The sequence below is a fragment of the Poecilia mexicana genome, unplaced genomic scaffold (assembly GCF_051168715.1).
Source record: "Poecilia mexicana isolate PSO_F unplaced genomic scaffold, ASM5116871v1 scaffold_5, whole genome shotgun sequence".
Lineage (NCBI taxonomy): Eukaryota > Metazoa > Chordata > Actinopteri > Cyprinodontiformes > Poeciliidae > Poecilia > Poecilia mexicana.
The window spans coordinates 18,023,934-18,043,575 of record NW_028263374.1 but is presented as its reverse complement, the minus strand read 5'-3'; the positions used below and the strand labels follow the sequence as shown (position 1 = coordinate 18,043,575).

The window sequence follows — 19,642 nt, the reverse complement described above, 5'->3', positions numbered from 1 at the left end:
AAAATCCTCCCCACCAGTTTCCTAAAATGTAAATAATCAGAGACCTTTATGGATAAAGACGTGAGGCTGGGTCATGTGCAGCAAAATTCAGCAACCTTTAATGCCTTCACCTTCTGCATTTCCTTACTCTGATATTGGCTAGAAATTCAAATGCTTATTTGGAAATTTCATTGTTTACATTATCATGAGGCACTTATCACAAGAGATAACTGCTGTACGTTGCCATTATGAAGCCTAAAGCCAAGTGCTTTGTTAAGTACACCGGCACATAAAAAATTAATAAAGCATTCCTCGTGGAGCAGTGCAAAAATCCATACAATTAGCGGATCACACAGATTAGATGCGTTATTAGTCTCAGGCCACTTGAAGTTGCTCCGTCGTGCATAAACTAACCTCCAAAACTAATTAAAAACAAGCAAACAAATTTAAGATAGTAGAAAATAAATTGACATTTCCCAGCAAAGTAAATGTGAGACTATTCACAAGTGAAACACCCGCTGAGAGAAAAAGATTGGAGTCAAAGGTTAAACCAAAAGGGGGAATTGAAGGGCATTAATAGAGTACAGGCCTCCATCAAAACCAATGCCCTATGTTGTAATTTTGAGAGAAACTGTAACAAAAGTTAATGGGTTTTCCCTTTGGCCATGCTCCACCTCTCGACCTACTTTTATGGACTTAAGTGCTGCCCTTGTTTGGTATCATGTATACAGACAAACAAGCGTCATGAATCAATAATTCTGTATTAACCGACTTAAATAACACAAACTGTGTGAGACAATCCAGGATTTTTATTGTTTTTATGAGCACGCGTCACCTAAGTTCATCTGGAATCACCCAGAGGTTTGGTTTTCAAGGCTTCAAAGCTGCAGTTCATTCTGCGTTCCTCAATTTTCTCACATGAAAGCTGTCTGGCTAACAGTACTCAAGAGTGGTGATCTCATAAAAGGAGACAGATCCGAACTCAGCGATATTAAAGTCGTCAGCAGAGACAGGTACAATAAAACCTCGAGGACGATCTTGGACGCCACTTTGACAAGGCAGCAGAAACAGCTCTGCTGGGACCTATTTTAGCCGGACAATTCAACACACAGGCTCTCACGCTGGCATTGACCGACATTCATAACATGCTGGATCTGCACCCGGACTACGTGCACAGCCAAGTGTTAAATTTGACTTGATTTTAGAAAGCAGCCGAGGTCACACAAAGGCTTGTTTTTAGGGGGGACTAATAACAGCCGTGCAATTTGATGAAGACAAATTCTGTGGCCCTGAATAGTTCGGACAATCAGCGGCACATCTCATTATTCTCACCGGCTTCTCGCACACAATCAAACCCCAGTTAAGCTCTGGCTGAACAAGAGCCAGGGTTGCAAACCCCGAATCTTGCTGTTGCCAACAGTAAACCCATTCCAGATAGAGACCAAAATGGAGAGAAGGTGTTGTACCAGGTCTGCAGATGAAACACAAAAAGAAAGGCCACAGTGTTTTCAAGTGCCTTACCTTTAAAGGACAGGAAGATTCTGGGAGCAGACAGAGGATCATTGGAAGGTGGCAGCCCGCCCGCCAACACGGCCAGGAGGGCCAGCAGCCAGGACAGTTTGTCCCACAACATTGTCCCTCTATTTGTTAACAGAGGAGACGTCCCGTAGCTGTGAGACAGACAACACCAGGCGTCAAAAATCCACAGGCCCTTTAAATTCAAAAAGCAATATAAGAATAAATAAATAAAAATCTCACCCTTACTAAACCGTATGTACTTATCTTGTCATGTGAATTGCCATGAAGTAAAATAAAAGTAATCCGTCAGATGGGCACCTGAACACGAGTCCTGTTGCTTATTTGAATCCCCAATCTGACAGCTGTGCATTTTGTACACTGTAAAAATAATTAGCACTGTACAGCAGGTGTCAGATGACACAGAAGTCAGTTTCATATTTGAAGCTTAAGGCTTATTTCTGATTATTTTAAATATCCATACATTTATCTGTAAGGTCTTACGCTTAGTTAGGGAAGTGGCCACCTATTCTGTTATGTTATATATGTGCTGGCAGCAGAAAGTCTTCGCTCTGTGCTTATTCATCCAAAGAACTGCACCTGCTAATTATGAATTTTTTTGTGTTGAAGTGAAGGAAATAAGGCCTCAGGGTTAAACTCTGTCATCTGAGTGCTGATCTAATGAGGAACTCAACATGCATGATTGGCTGCCTTTTTGTATCACCAAGCCATGCAACTTAAATCATGCTTTGTGAATCTTTTTTGCAAAGAAAATCTACTTTTTTTTATCACAAGCTACTCTTTTCTGTAGCTTTTTTTTCCATGATTGATCCAGCTGGTGTTTGCCTCTGCCCTTATAAAAATCGGCAAGACTGAACTTTTTGACTAAAGCTACATAGCGTGTTTGCTACAAATGCATAGCAACGAATTTGAGGAGATATTGCACTGTTTCCCTGATAGCAAGGCTGGAAAGAGTTGCTGCCCCTTAAGCCTGGCGCGCACTGGCTGCGCTCACAGATTAAATCACAAAGCGCATCAGCATGCTGTCATCCGCCACAAAGAGAGCTGGAGATAATATCCTCATAAATGGGTTCTGAGGACTATCCAAGAAATCAGAGTGTGGACGGATTTGCAAAAAAAAAAAAAAAAAAAAAAAAAAAAAGGAGAGAAAGAAAGAAAAACGTGCAAAAAAAATGCATGATGGTCTAGGTTTGGAAACAAAACAGTGATAGCAAGGAGATGGAGGGGGGATTCGATGTAATCATCCATGTATGCCACTGATCTCCTTGTAAACGTGGATCAGAGTTTGAGGTCAGATTTACAGTCAGGGTTTAAGATCAAGTTCCACACTGAGCCACAGAAGGCAGAGCTCCAAAGGAGAGCCGCTAACCAAAATAAAGCCCGACTGCATGGGCTCCGAGTTAGGAGGACATGATCCACATGCCTTTTGGAAGCGAAATATGGCATTTACATGAAATCCAAATTATTGTCTGGAGAATGGATGTGTGCTTACTTTGAAATCTCAGAATGCACATGCAGCAGAAACTTTAAATGTCCACCAAAACGCACAGACACGGACAATGACGCGCGGCTTCTGCGCCTTGCGTGATTTTCAATAGAGTTTCATTATTAAAAAAAAAAAAAAAAACGACCTCCCACGCGTTTAGGGAGGCGCACCAAAAAATATAAAGCTTAAGTATTTCAATAAATGACCAAATAATCTTGCAAATATCCATTTGAACTCATAAAGCAACTATTTCCCCCACCTCATTCTTCAAGCGCATATGTCACAAGTGAACTTATAGTTTAAGGTTATAATTTTTCATAAAAAAAACAAAACAATTCCTTAATAATCACCTACCTTCTAGATGCTCCTAGATTTTACTACGGCTGGTCACCATTTAAAACCATCCACTCAGGTTGCTCCGTCCGCAGGCGTATCAATCGCAGATCCTGCACGATTATCCCAGAGCCAAACAAAGCTTGGATTTAAATTACCTTCACGGAGCCCCTTCAACTTGAAGTGAGCACTTTATTGCAACAGAAGATTCCGTGGGGTTTTTATTTCTACCCTTGAAAAGGTGAACAACAACAACAAAAAAAGGACGAGTTTTCGCTTGGACACAATCGTCGGAGCGGAGATTCAACCCGCGCGCAGCGACGCTCAAGTCTGGAGTGGAAGGAAGCGGATTTCTGCAGGTGGATAGGCTGAAGTCTCCGCGGTTGTGGACACACCCAAGGGGGAGGGAACCTACCTTAGCAGCCCTCCCTAAAATCTCACAAAATCCTACATTTTTATCCGACACCACCCTTCAACTTTTCTGATTTATTGTCTCGTTTCAGAACGTTAACTTTATGTTTTCATTCGTTTTATTGGGACATTTTATTAAATGATTTGCACGACAGTACAGCTTATTCTGCAGGCCTCGTCTAGTCTTTCCGCGTGTATTTATCGTTCCCATGAAGGATCAAACCACATTTTCCACACATTCAAACTATATTTTAGTAATAAAGAGTGGGAACAGTGCTCCATTTCGTCTCGAGCCAAAAGTCATTCAAGTTTGTTTCAAAATGAAGAATCTAGTCCAAAATGTTGAAAGTAGATACTGAAATAAGAGAGGTGGCTTCAATTTATTTTCATTACCATGAACATTTATCTTTCTGATCACCAATATTGCGTGCCTAACAAAAATATTATTTTTCTAGTGTTTTTTTTTCATCTTGTCATCAAGAAACGAGTGGGATTTCTGTGATTAGACTACACAAAGTGGCACACATTTTTTAGAAGGAATATGATACATGGTTTTCAAAACGGTTTACAAATACAATCTAAAAAGCCCAGCAGAAATTTATATTCAAAACTGCAGCACATTTTGCTGCAGTTTCAACTGCAAGTGTGTTGGGTAAATTTCTACCAGCTATTTCTAGCAGAGACTGAACTTAAAATGTGGATAAATAGTCAACATTTTTGAGAGATTCTCTGTTACATTTAGCTCCGGGCTTTAACTGGGCCATTTTAATGAATCGATGAACTTTGATCTAAATCCTTCTATTCTTGATTTGGCCGTATGATTTGGCTCATTGTCCATCTGGAAGGTGGATCTTCACCTCAGTTTGAGTTTTTTTTTTTTTTTTTTTTTTGCAGCTTCCAAACAATTCTCTTCCAATATTAACCTGCATGACTAGCAGCAGCTCCTTTGTTCCTCATGAAAACATCCCAACAGCATAATGCAGTCACCACCGTGTTTCATCACATAGATGTGTGTTCAGAAGTATGTTTACTCTCCTGTCATTTCTCTGATGCACACAGCATTTTGCAAGTAGACAAAAAGTTAAATTTTGGTCCTACCTGCTAACAGATGTTTGCTTTAATCAGAGCTTATTATGACTTCCTTTATTTTCACAGGTTTTATTCTTGCAGATTGTGTGCGTCTCTACATGTCCTCCAGATTTACCTTGTGTCTTTTTTGGCTGCTTCAAAGCACTTCTCTGCTCTGTCAGTTTAAGTGCATTACATGAAAGATTGAACTGTACCTTTAGATATTTGTTTTTTCTTTAAGCTTCTCCACAACTTTGTTACTGTGGATCCCTGGAAGAGTAGCCACTGTTACGGTAATGACTAGTGGAGATCCAAATAAATAAACAAACAAACAAGCAAACTTTATTACTGATGTTTCTGGCTTTTCAATTCGTTGTCATGGATGAAAAATGTGCAGCGACGCTCAAGTCTGAAGCAGCAAAGCTGTTAGTCTGGATTCATTTGTTTGAAAGATTTACCGAGGGAGATGAGAGTGAAGGGGGCTGAATACTAATACAGTCCACACTTTTCAGATTGTTTTACTTGTTACATATTTTGAATCCTATTTGTGTTGTTTTATCAAGTACATTTCCAATAAATCACATGAAAGTGGAGGGTTGCAATGTGGCAGAATTTGTAACAAAATAGAAAAAAAAAATGAATAGGGGATGATTGTAACACTTTTTGTCTCCACTTATCGAACTCCTCCCTTGAAAAGACGGTGATTAACACACATTCGAATAAAACAATCTGAGTTCAGTTCTCTAATTTCAGTGACTCTCATCCACACATCCCAAAATGATTAACAGCAGAAGGGGGAGAACATATAGACAGACTTGTGTGTGTCGTGTCTGAACTCTGAGCCATGAACTCTCAGATATGCGGCTGATGACTTTTAGAGAAACCACAGGAGGCTTGTCTTACACGACCACCGGAGAATCACAATCAGACCCAGGTCATTTCACAGCTTTAATTAACCGCTGATTGCCAGCTGCTGATTTATATTTAGCGCAGCCAAGCAGCACCAGGCTGCGTGTCAAATCAAAACAGAACAATAGTTCATTTCTACTTGCTTTGGCGATATCTTGATTCTGAAAATGCTTTGATGTGTGACGAACGGATGAATCATTTACTATATTTTGACTCAGGCAGGGAGAAAGAGAAAGGAAGGGCTGACTATTCACAAAAGAGCCGGTTGGGGGAAAAAATGGCCAGATGCAGATAAGGCGGATTTCCACCAACACCTCAGTGACCTAACGGAGGATCGCCAGCTCCTGCCTCAGATAGGCATCAGATATTCATGGGCAAATGGAGCCTTAAATCCTTTAATCTCGCTTGATCTACCCAGCCGATCACAGAGGCTTATTTCCCTTCTTATCCGGACAACATACAACGCAGCTGACACCCAACGTGCATATTTATTGTACTATAAAGCATAGATACAGTAGCTTAGGTTGCATGTACTGTTAAAGACATTAGAGTTACCTTATAGTCATGTGAGGTCAAACAGGAATTTCCAAGATGAAAAGAAAAGACAACTGTATAAAGATATTTTTTGAGTCTTTGCACACCTTTTATTATATGAGGGGATAATGTCTGCTGGACTATTTCTAGAGAAAAATACAAAAGATTTCATTGGAACGAGAAACACAGATGTCTGTTTTTGTGACAGCTCATTACAAAAAGGCCCCTTGGGCGTCTTTGTGTTAAGTAAAAACTACATCTTTTGTAGGAAGTTTAAGTTTTCCACATTTTGAGGAAATTCTTGGAAATATATTAGCATGCGTAAAAGATGCTGTGCAGGTTGGATCCTTATGACTTCTGCAGAAATTATTTTTTCTGAATACAAGAAACAACTAACATGCCTTCACACACCAGACAGATGTTTATGATGTCTGAGTTTCTTTGAACTTAAAAGACAAGTGTCTGAGTCCAAGTTAAACAAAGCAACCCCCCTCCCCCCCAAAAAAAACTAGATTAATACATAAAGGTGTGCGATCCTTGAAAGGGGTTTGTGCTCTCATGAATAACTCACCTTCCAGAAATCCTTCACACTTCGGCAGCTGAAATGACCTGGAATTAAAATGTGGGTGGGCCAGATGAGTTTTATTGTCACTGCTAACCGGCTCTTTCTCTTCTTTTTTGTCCCACTCCTAGTCTCTCTTTTTGTCATGCAGCCAACAGCTGCATGTTGTTTCCTATATTTCTTTTTAATCAACAATATTATTCCCATCTTCAGCCCTCTGGTGGCCTCGCCATCTGTCACTTGCGTGAGACAAGAGGAAAGCAATTATTGAATCCTGGCTTTGAGGAGTGCCTGCTTTCACAAAAGTCCCTCTGTGCTTTCCAGATTTTCCTCTGGCTCTCTGCAGCAACTATCTGAGCAGTGAAAAGTGAAAAATGTCGACGAAACCAAAGATTACAGCTGGCTACCAGAAAAATCAGTCCCTGGGACTCTGTAAAAACAGTGGTTGAGACCTTCTGTTTTCCAAAAGAGGAACTGGTGTTATATTTAAAAATTATTCTTAGATGACGTCTGCGATATTTCCTAGACATCACTGCAGATAAAAACATTCTCCTCCTAGTAAAATTGTGTCACCATACAGTGTAAAAACCACAAACTCTAATGTGTTTCACATTTGAGGATAAGTCAGAAGAGGGAAAAAAATAAAATGGGTTTCAATTTATTTTATTAATTAAACTCTGAAATGTTTAATTAAAGCTAGCTGCTTTCACAAGTAAGCTAACCTGTAGACAAATCAGTGTGTAACTTAATATTAGACAATAATAATAATAATAATAATAATAATAATAATAATAATAATAATAATAATAATAATAATAATAATAATAATAATAATAATAATATTAAAGAACAAAGAGACAAGTCAGAGATAAACATGTGAAGAAATTTGAAGCAGGCTTAGAATATCAACCAGCACGATCACTGAAAGAAAATCAGCAATTCACACTGACAAACCTGCCAAGGTCTTCCGCATCATCTGACAGAACAAGCAAGGAAAACATTCATCAGAGTAACCCAGGAGCTAAAGCTCAGGTGGGGCAATGAACTATTAATCATAAACTTTAGAAATCTGGCCTTTCTAGAAGAGTTTCAAGAAAAAGGCTATTGCTAAAAGAAATGTCTCAGAAGTCCTGTTTGCAGTTTGCAACTATCATGTAGGAGACAGGAAACGTCTCCTACATGATAGTCAGATGAAACCAAAGTTGAATTGTTTGACCTACATGTACTAGACTAATATGTAGCATCTCCAAGGAAGAGAGAATGAACAAAAGTCCTGCAGGTTTCATTTCAGAGAAAGGCTGTTCTGAAAAGTATTCTTTTTTAAATATATTTGTCTTCCACTTCACAATTAACCATTACTTTATCTTTGTCTATTGAATAAAATCCACAAGCAACAGATTGAAGTTTGTGGCTGGAAGGTGACACAATCCAAAAAAAGGTTTTCAAGGTACTGGATGAGGTTGACTCTCAGCTGAACATGTTTATTTAAAAATGTAATTTTCTTTTTCTAGAGACTTGCAATAACACTGCATAAATAATTCAAATGCCACCGGTAGTTGTCTGTCGGCATTGTAAGGCATCATCAATATAAAAACAGGCAAAAGAAAATCATTTACAGAAGTGGCAAATATACAGGAACAACAAATTGAAGCTGCACATGAGCAGACGTCATTATATAATACGATTGTCATCACATTTAATACCGTTTAACCTCCAACCTTTTACCACCAGTGGCTTAATCACTCACATAAAGTAATTATTAACATGCTGTGACGAGCTCAATCCCCGTCTCCTGGCTTGCCCCTCGTGTTCGGGAGGCAATTAACAGCTGTTCATTACCAATGAGGTGAGGAATCAAGTGCAATCCGCTGTGCACATCTGGAAGTCTGCACCCACCCAAATGAAACGGGCAGATGTGAGTGTGCACGCATTCTTACACACAAATTGACCACAGACACGCAGACGAGGAAGCTGCGACACGGTGGCCCGCCGCACACTCGGAGGGACACATCACTTGTGTTGAATTTAATGAGGGAACATGTACTCATTCCTCTAACCTCACCAGGAGAGCTGTTACCTTTTGGTGCGATGAGATATTAAAAATTCACACTGTTTCTGCCGTGCTTTGACTGGTACTGCAGCATGCTCATTAGCATTTAAATGGGGAAAAGATAACTCTGCACTTCGTAGACTCGTATCCCCATCACAAAGCTGCCAGACAGAGAGAGAAAAAAAATGAATTAGAGGATAAAAACTTGTCTGTTTTAGACAACTACAGCTGGAAACAGCTACCTCACATCTGACGACTAAGTTTGTTCAGCTGCTGATTTTGTTTTGCTGTGCCATTCACAGAATTGGCATGGAGGTAGGCTATCTGATAATGAAGTGATTTGTTGGAAAAAAAAAACCCTCAAAAAACACAAAACCTCAACTTGTGTTTAAAATGTACAAATGCAAAAGTAATGAGGCCTGAGTCAGTTATAAATTATTAAAATTTAAAGTTGGAAAGCTTCTAAAATAGTCCTGTTGCTATGTTCTCATGTTTCGAAGCCCCTTCTCACTGTTGTTTCAGCGATGTCACAAAATGTACCCATGACCCATCTTTGAAGGAAAAAAAGAAAAAAACAAAACAAATGTGACTATGGTGACATGTGCTGCAACACTTGAGAAAGGAAGAATTGAAGCAGTTATTGAGAGGAAAGTTTATAAAGAAAAATTTCCACAGACTGGACCATCCTAGATGTCAAGGAAAAGCCATCATCCAAACTATGAGTGCTCATGGATGCCAAAGCACAAAAGAATCACATTACATCAACGTTCTGCTTTAAGTGAAGTTCATGACTAGTTTGAATCCAGCCAGGTAAGAAGTAAGGCAACGGCTGACCCAAAGGAAAATATGACTGATACAGACAGCAAGATAAGAAATATTAGCTCTCTTATTAGCTACTTAGAAGTGCTACTACTACACAACTTTTTGTCCAGTTTGGAAACGTACAACTGTCCACAAGCCTAAATTCAAATGGCACCGAAACAACCTAAAGCATAAACTTTAATAATCTTTGCTTTGCAAGAAAATCTGTGTGAGAAATGTATGTTGGTGGTGTGTGATTGTTCAGGGTGACAAATGCATCGACGTCTGATTTGACTTTCTTACCACCAAAGACAAATAGCGTCAAACGTTTCACATTTTCACAACATATTTATTCATGTTGTGTGAATGTGATAGTTTTGTGTTATTAAGCCCTTATTAAAAAAATCAGTTTAATTGAATTAACATATATACTTCAGTTTATGAATGATTGTTTCATGTCAGTTTTGTTTACTCTCTTACTGTGTATGTTGTTGAGTTGACTCTTGTAATGAATCACTTTGTCACATCTATCTGTAAAAACTTTTACTATGTGAAAATGTGTAGAAAGTAGAATTTCTAGTTATTTAATTAGCGGGGAAAGAAATGTTAGAAAACATGAGAAACAAAAACCCTGCTTGCAAACCTTAAGTGAGGTTTTCGGAGAACTTGTTGGTATTTCTTATTAATATTACACATTTTGTGTTTGCTGTACAAATAGAGAAATATTTGTCTGTTATTCCATGAAGTGCATTCATGTCCTCAGGAGAGAGATTCACCCCGTGGTTTTAGATTCCCATTTAAAACCACAGTTTGTGAACCAAGCAATAAAAAAACAACTTGGACATTTGCTATTTTTGTTGGCCGGCCCAGACATTGACCGTGTTGACTTTAACACACTGTATTGTTGAAACAGTCTCACAAGTGGATCTGGATTCTTACACAAGGTTGTAAATTTCATTCTTGCTTTACTTTCCTCTCTTTTTCTTTAGTTATGCTCACATGACAAGACTTTTCAGCTGTTCATAATAAAACAAAAATCAAACCCCGCTCTGCATTCTCCAGATCTCCGCGTGTTTAGCTGATTGTCATTTTTCTTGTTCCTCCTTCTTTTGTCACGGAGGCTGACTATGACTCAGCTGGGGCTTTGCGGAGCTAAAAATGGTACAGCTGCCTTTTGTAAATGATAAAAGTTTGTCTCATTGTATCTGGCTCGCATGAATTCTGCCTGGGAACAAGAGGAGGAGGGCAGCTGTGGTGGGATGATTTGGTATGAATTAAAGCTGTTTCCTAACAGGCTCCGCGGGGTCTGATCCCGTCCGCTGCTTTCCCGCTGGATTATCTCCACAACTGGAGTAAAGAGTGCATTATGTTATTTTAGCTCTCATTCTCTCCTGTCTTTTCTACCTCATGCATAAAATATAGGGTATTGTATTAAGCAAGATTTTATGTGTAATAGCACTACAACCATACCAGTCATAAGTGGGCTAGAGGGGGGGAGGGTTGCGTAACAGTTTTCCCATCTCGTGTTGGTTCTGTGAGTCTTGTCTCAGTGTCTTTCTTTATGGGGCTCCAGCCGCAGGCCGCCGACCTGAGGGCAATACTGTAGACAAGAGAGGAAATGAGCCGGCTTTCTTCTCCAAGCCAAAAAAGTGAGGATTAGTAGTTGTGCTTAGATTACTGTACTCTGTGGTCTGACAGGGAAATGCCTCGAATTTTCAGGTTTCACCATAACTGAAGAAAATAAAACCTTTGTGTGCATTGTTTTTGTTTGAGTCACGTCATTCTGCCTTTTTTTTTTAAAGTCAGTGAGTTAAAAACATAAAAGTTAAAAAGGTTACACGACTGTTTAATGTGTCTTCCCTGTTCTTTGTGTTGAGTCAGTAAACATTTAATAATACCAGGTGTTTACAGTGTGAAAATAGATCATACAGTAAGAACCTCTTATAAGAGAAACGCTCCTTCTGAAAACATCTGTGCACACAAGTAAACTGTGTTTAAAGGGGAAAAGGGAAAAACAAAAATTCAGCAGTAACCCGTGAAACCTTTGTGAAATCCAACTTGGGGTTTTGTAGATACAGGACAGTTCAAGGTCCATAGTGCAAAGGGTAGAAATGCTTGACACCAACAAAATTGGGATGCTAAGCTCCGGTCATTTATTCAGAAAAGCTAAACTAAATGTCACAATCAGAATCTTGAAGAATCTTATGTAGCATAAGCTACATAGATACATATAAATGTTTATAGGTATAGTAGTTAGCTGGGCTATTCAGCAAAACAAATAACAAATCGCTCAGCAAGCAGAAATAATTACAGACAGGCTGCAGTAATGATCAACTTTACGGTGGACAGTAGAAAACTAAAGGTGTGTTTGAAATGTTCACTGTACAGACAGCTGTTTAAGCAGATAAATATGCCAAGGGATCTAATACAATTGTTCTAATCAGATTATAACATTAGTTGCAAACATTAGAATTAGTATGTAAATGTCAGCATATTTCATACGCCTCTAGGATTTCTGGGGTGCACCTAATTTTTTCAAGGTTTGATATTTGAAAAACCCTGAATGAAATGAAAAAGTTAAATTTGTACTGTGTGGCTGATTTTTGCCACACAATTTTTTCCCCCGTATAAATTATTAAAAAAAATGTTTTATAAAATATTTAATAAACAAAATATAGATTCTCAGTTAATTTCTTAAAAAAAAAAAAACCTTTAAAACCTCATCTTCTAAACCCAGCCACAGATCTGTGTAACTGTGTCCAAAAGTATGATTTATTTAGGACCCTTCTGTTAATATGCTTTCTTCCTGTAACTTAGGTCAGCATTTACCTTAGTGAATATGTGAGGTGGATATCAGTGGTTCGATTCCCCCATAACCAGAATGATGTGAAATGAAAGATGACAGATAAGCCGTCCTCTGCAGTCGGTGTTTTGACAGGTTTGAGAGCATCTAAGTGAACGTGAATGTTGCTGGATTTATGACTGCAATGTTGTTCTTAAAAAACAGAATATCACTGGAAAGTCAGTGCAAGACTTGTTGTTGAGGATTACCTAAAACATATTGCATTTTCTTCACAGATATTTTCTTCGGCTCTCTTTTAAATGGACACAGTCTCTTATCCTTTGAACTCCCCCCCCCCCCCTCCACTCGACTTCCCCTCTCATCCTCCTGTCGTCACTCGCTCTGATGAGTCTGTGAAACAGGTGGCTCAAGAATCCAAAATTACACAGAAGGAACCTCCAGCAAGTTTGTATGTGTCACAGAAACAAAGAAGAATTTCACAAGAAGTATCCATGTCCAATACTTGGATACTTGTGTTGGAGGAAGAGGAAAGCATGAGACAATATTTACTACTAATATATGAAGTTGGTTATTTCAGATTGTTTCCCGTGCCTGGAAACAATCTGAACCAGTCATGCAAGACAAAAGGTTTCACAGCTTTGACTTTGTGTTGCTAATTGGACTCAGATAAGGGGTTTTCCAACTGCAATAGGGTATTCAACATGACAAATTTGTTTGCGGACATCCACAGCAGATTAAGGTTTTCTCAGTTCTACAGAAAGACGGCAAATACTCGCTGACATCTGTTCCCAGAATTTCCTGCACCAGTCGAGCTGCGTCAGACCCTGCAGTACGTTGTCTGGAGACGGCATAGGAGATCAAGAGCCTCCTCTAAACTATGTCTTTCTCTGTGGATTAGTTCGCAATTTAATTAGCTGTGGAAATGTTGTGGGAGGGATGTCACAACTGTCGGTGGCTCTCCAGTCAATCCCAGAGGAGAGACACTCAGTCTTATCACCGTCTGCTTTCCCGTCAATGTTCTCTTCTTCCAAAAAACTCAAGTTATTCATTTGTTACTGTGTGTTTCATGTTTAATTTGTTACTCTTTTTTTTTTTACACAATTTTCTCTTGATGATTGGTTGTGCTAATGATAGTTAAATTAATTTCAATGTTTGATGTTGAGATTTATGTTGAAAACTTTGAAAAGCAGAATAAAATAGCCGAGTACTCAGCAGAAGGCTGACAAAACATGGAGGACCTTAATTTTCCACAATGGAAGAAAGCAGTGATCGTGATGATGGAGACTTTGCTGATAATTGTTTGAGTGAGGAAAAAAAAGGAGGAGGAAGTCAGGACAAATACGTCAGTAAGAAGAAATGCAGAATATCAGGGAAATATTCAACATGCAATGATGCAGGTGAAAATTTAAATATCAGTATATAACTTACAATAAATAAACAATTAATTAATTAAAAATGTCTCTCTGTTAGAGTTCATTGCAAACATGAACCACAGAAAATAAGTTGTCTATCCGGCTGTAGAAAACTTTTTTAATTTATTTTTTTCCATCTCAAAAAACAAGCTTTTACTGAGAAAAATGAATGCATGGTACTTAAATGTTGAGCAAACTTATTGCGATATGTATATTTCATAGACTGACATGAAATATGATGATAAATTTGCAATATATTGTGCAGCCCTAACAATGAGGTTATAACATGAACATCTAATGTCCCCACAGCCTTTCAGTTTGAGCCTGACCAAAGAAAAGGAGAGGGTAAAGCTATGAATGAAGCTGGAGGAGGCAATAGACTAAGCTGAACAGTAAATATTGACTGGTACTATCTCTGTTTTTGACGCTTTAAATGATTGTTTTGCATGACCATGATGTGCACAATCACAATAAAAAGAGAGCATTCATAATAATCCTTATCTCAAGATAAGGAAAGACATCATTTGACAGAATAATATACTTGCATATTGTAGACAGCATCTACATTATCATTTCTACTACAAGTGTTATTAGAAAGCGACAGCTTTAAATAGCACATCTCGACATTTGTCAGTGTTAGAATTATGAGGAATAAAAACAGCTGTAGATGTTGAGATGTTGTCATGTTAGAGACAAATCTTCTGAATGTGTCTCTAACATGAACAATGAAAATAGAGTTGTTGTAACTAAACCAATTTTCCTCTATCACTGTTTTTTTTTTTTTTTTTGCACAGATGTTCACACATGCTCCTTCTTCTCTGCCCCACAGAGTGAGACAGACACAGTACAGTAGCTGCTAATCCAACATCTACTTATTGTACACAAAGACTCCTCCAGCTGAAACCACTATTGCATGACCTACACGTACAAGTCCAACTGCATTATACATGCAGTTACAATCCACATCGATGGTGTTGGTAGTTTTACCTGCATGCTATTCTTTTAAAAAGCTTCTTTACAGTTTTTAAACGCTATAGAGTCTACAAATTGCTTGTAACAAAATCTCCTCAAATCTGGGACATGCAGGACATACATCAAAACATTTTTGCTTGGAAAAGCAATCACGGATTTTTCACTTGCATATAAATGTAAACAGCACAATGCATGCTTTCTCATCAGCATGCTCATCCGGTTTGCCTGTTGATCTCTTAAGACTTCTACCTTGGCTAATGAACCTTTGGGTGTGCTCCGTTGAGTCAGTTGCTCTTTTTCTTGAAGCCAAGTCTCTGTATAACAATATGCAGATATACCTGTTTTTGATATGGAAGGAGAAGGAGAAGCCCAGTCTTTTTAATTTGATGGCTCTTACCCTCATTTCACTGTATGGCTGAGGTCTGTTGGTGAAGTACAGATGCTCACACCATTCTTATCAAACTAGCGGCAAAACACCAGATGACATATTGTTATATAAGGTAATCAGTTCCTGTGTTTTAAAGAGGTGTGGCTACAAAGGCATTGTTCCTGTCAAAAAGCACTTAAAATTACTCACCTGCTTTAAAAAGCAATCAAAAGGCATATTATTATTATTCATGACTTATATTAGCCATATAACTTATTTAAAAGTTTATTTGAATTTAGTCTTTTTTATCAATAAAACTATCCCAAAATCTATTCATTTGCTGTACCAAGACTGTAAATGGGCATGCAAGCATGTTGCCTATTTTATGACCAGTGTCATAGGACAGTGTCCAGCCTCCAACAGCTGTCAGCATTGGGCACATCTGGCAGCCAAATTCTACCCCCCCCCCAAAAAGCTGAGGCCCCCAGTTGAACCAGTCGTTCTAGCATTTGCAAGCCAAAGTAAGCCAACATAATTATCTTCTCTGTGTGAAGATGTCAGCCGGATAATTTGTCTCTCGACTTCGCTGCTTATGTCCTCTATAACACAAGAGCTCGAGACTTTGTGTGTTTGTCTTTTGCTCGAATCTGTCATTAGTTGACTGAAAAGTTTCTTCCCTTTGTTGCCGATAACTCACACAGTGCAGACACATTTATTTCATTATTTCAGACCACATGGTTAGCAGCTTTTGCGCTCTGCGATGGTTACTACAAAGATTGAGCAATGCTGGACAAGCCAAGAGAGTGCAGACCCCATGTGTTTCTCCTCTTCTGAAGATTTGTCCTGTTTTATTGTTACTTTCTCTGTCAAGCTAAAGCAGAGGGTTTGACTCTCCCAACATGTGTTTTACAACCTCCCTGCTTGATGGGTTCCTAATCCAAATTAAATCAGCACAGAAAAGCTTCTTCTCTCAATTGTTGCATGTGTTTTTTATTTATTTTTTCCTAAATTTTACGCAGCGTAAGCCTTTAGATCCGGCGTCTTTTTTATTCTGTGAAGATCACAATGGGATGTTGTCCAAATCAAAGGAGGAGTTTCAGAAACAAACACATCCAAGAGTTGTTCATAGCCTCGGTACGATTCCTCTTTCCAAGACGCTTCAATAGACACATGTACATTGTACATAAAGCAACAACACATGTAGACAGCAACCTGATTGAAACAGAGAAGGCGATCAGTCAGACAGCCCAGGGAGAGGTGGCGCCTGTCATGTGGAATGGATCTCATTAAAAGTATGCCCCGGGTCACACTTTGATGGACGCGGGAGACGTCAGTCATCTGCCAACTAGATTAGCCGAGACTCAAACCCCGTCCTTCCTCTCTGCCCCTGGAGAGCCAACTGCATAACAAGTGGGCCAAAGCCTCTCAGGTGTGCCCCCAGCCTTCGTTGAACCTCTATCCACTGGCTTGCCAATCACAAGCAAGTGCACCCAACTCAAGTAACAAAAAAAAAAAAAAAACCTGCTGTGTTAAACAGTAGGTGGTGGGAGACCTTTTTCAAATGCCTTAGACTGTTTTGCTGCATGAAAGACAACATGCCCTTTCCTGAACTTGTAAAGAAAACCTTTGCATGCAGCTAAACATCTCTCTGAGCTACTATAAAATGGAAAGAAGTGATTTAGGATTTAGAAAAATAGTTTCTAAATCACAGTTCAGACAGATTGACAAGCAGATACTACAAGTTACCCAGAACACACTGTCCTATTGGTAAAATGTGGTTTTGGCAGCATCATACTGTGGAGATGCTATTTTTCAACGGGGCCAAGAAACATTTACCAGAGTTAACGGGAAGACTTGGAGTTAGATGTAGGGCAATGCTGGCAGAAAACCTTTAGGAGGCCATGAGACTTGAGACTGAAGTGGAAGTTCACCTTCCAGCAGGTCTATGACCCAAAACATGCACCCAGAGCCACAGCTTATTGGACTGGCCTCCAATATTAATATGTAGAGGTGGAGATAACATCCAAACTCCATGCAGAAAAACCGCAGGCTGGATTTCAAACCAAGAACCTTCTACATGCAGCCAAGGCTACATGCTGTATCTGAGTAATTTTTGCCCTGAAACTTAAAAAGAAAGAAAAAAGGAAAGCTGTTCAACAAAATAAAGATAATAAACAAGTTATAGTTTAACTATTTGATCCTACAGCAGACCAAAGATTAAGAATCTGAAATCAGATTTTCTAATTTTTTGTATCTCCTCCTGGTCTTGAGGACAATACAGTGATATATTCTCTGCTGTCAGATACTTTGTGTAGATCTTGTGACTGTCTGAGTTGAAAATAACAGCACACAGCTTTAGAGCAGAAGCTTTTAGAAGCACACATTGTGATTGCAACAGATGGAAAAAAAAACATGAGACTTATGGCCAACAAATATAAAGCTCTCTAAAGCAACAAACCATCTTAACAATTTAATTTCTGTGCTAAATAGACAAAGGTATAATGTTTCATTTACCATCAGCAAGCTAGTCTAATTCTCAATCTCTTTTATCAACATGACGACTACTGATACTGCCTGCAGATTCCCATTTAGTTGACCAAGCAGACCTGATATTTACACTCTCATTTTGCTGTTGTGTTACATAAAAAAGAACATGCGATCTAATCACACAGTGGGCTACTGTTCATCCTAGCATTCCCGAGAGTTCATGTGTCCAGCAATAGACCTGTGGCACGGTGCCCAGGACAGAGGCCACGGATGGCTTCCTCTGGCAGGCGTGCCCAGTCCAGGCTTTGCTAGCATCCCTCAAAGCGGACACAAGGATTCCCAACAATCTCTGACACGCTGCTTGACGTAATCCGTAACCCATCTGAATTATGTCTAAATGTGAAGCTGATAAAATTGAGAAAGAGTTTTGGCAAAAGATTAAAATAATTTGGGCTATTTACAGAACTGAGCATCTGTGCATGTGAATGTGTTAGCTCTTAATATTCCACATTGGCATTTTCATTTGTGACAGCCCTGTAGATATATGAAGTATATCATATTTAATCCATCCTGGGAAGAAACCAGCGTGCAGTGTGTCATGCTACATGCATCCTGAACGATAAAGTCCCAGAGTGTGATGTCATGAAATGTCTAGAAGTGATCAACATTTTCATTGCCCAAAAACAAACTAGCAAAGAACCTAAAAAAATAAATTTAAACAAAAAGATCCTAAAATTGGTTTTAAAATAAATTAAGAGCCAGAAGCTAAAATAGTGACTTGGTAATTTTGCTTGTCAGTATTCTGGTCCAGTTACAGAGGGGCAAGGAAAGATCAGCAAACACTAACATGTTGTGTATTTATTCCAATAGGCATGTCTTGATAAGATTATTGTTTGAATCACTCTTTCAAAGTCCAGGAGAGAAATGAGGCCACTTTAGCATAAACCGTTAATTGGAAAACCTGTGTGGAATTGCCTTTCAAATGGGAAAACATTGCCAAATATTGCACTAAAGTTGATTGTAAAAAGTTTATTTTCAGAACCCAAAGGCCCCATTTCAGAGCTTTGAGAGATGTGAAAGTTTGATAGTCCAAAAAGTGTAATCTCTGCTTTGTGTCCTGATTTAGTGTAAGAATGTTTTAGTGCTGTTTGTTGTTGAACCTCATCCAGGCTTTTAAGTAACTTCCTGGCACTGAGGTGGATCATTTATTGGAATTATAACTGTTCAATTGTAGCTGAAGGTTACCAGGAAAATATTGAGCGAATATGTTTTGCAAACTATTCATTTCAAGGTCACTAAGAGAAAATATTGACCTTTAAGTTTTCATCATGCCGACGTTTAGGTCGGCGGGGTTCAGTGGTTAATGTGATATTGGTCGTCTTTTCCTGAGGGATTGCGACTTTTAGACATCATGGAACATGAGCCACTCCACAGCATCACGCTGAGACTTCTCCCCTGGACCCGGGTCACCGTCGGCGCTGACACGACCCCTCACCTTTAGGTACTTACTTACTGAATCAGCGTAATGTAAATTGATATGTATGGGAAATGTTAAGTAGTGTGCTTGCTTTGTTGTTCTCCTTTGAAACGTCTCCAGATCTGAGTGAAACATGTTCATTTGAGTGAAACATGACGTGGTAATTAACTGACTCCAGTAGTGGAGCACAGACTCTGGTAAGCTAACATGTTTCAGGAAAAAGTGTCTACAGCCTTCCGAGCAAAGAATAAATAAATAAATAAAAATGGTTTCAGCAGAAAGCAAAAGATACCACAAAACATTCACAGATCTCTGTCCTTTAAACAACTGCGGAAAACCATTTATCCTGCTCCCCCGGAAGCACAAAATACACTCAGCAGGCCATCATTTATGGTGTCCTCCAGAGTGATATGCCATCAGCTAGGGAGAAAATTTTGTGAAAACCCTTTATTATC

At 39.0% G+C, this 19,642-nt stretch overlaps 1 protein-coding gene across 1 annotated transcript in view; it reads right to left on the bottom strand.

Moving 5' to 3' along the window:
- sema3fa (sema domain, immunoglobulin domain (Ig), short basic domain, secreted, (semaphorin) 3Fa) overlaps window positions 1-3,962 on the bottom strand; it is a 54,091-nt gene extending 50,129 nt beyond the window's left edge. The window contains exons 1-2 of the mRNA XM_014984579.2: window positions 3,356-3,962; window positions 1,501-1,649 (exon numbers count right to left, since the gene is read on the bottom strand). Coding sequence (XP_014840065.2) covers window positions 1,501-1,612 — 112 coding nt within the window. The 5' untranslated portion in view covers window positions 1,613-1,649; window positions 3,356-3,962. The remainder of the gene's footprint in view (window positions 1-1,500; window positions 1,650-3,355) is intronic.
- Window positions 3,963-19,642: the final 15,680 nt, after the last annotated feature.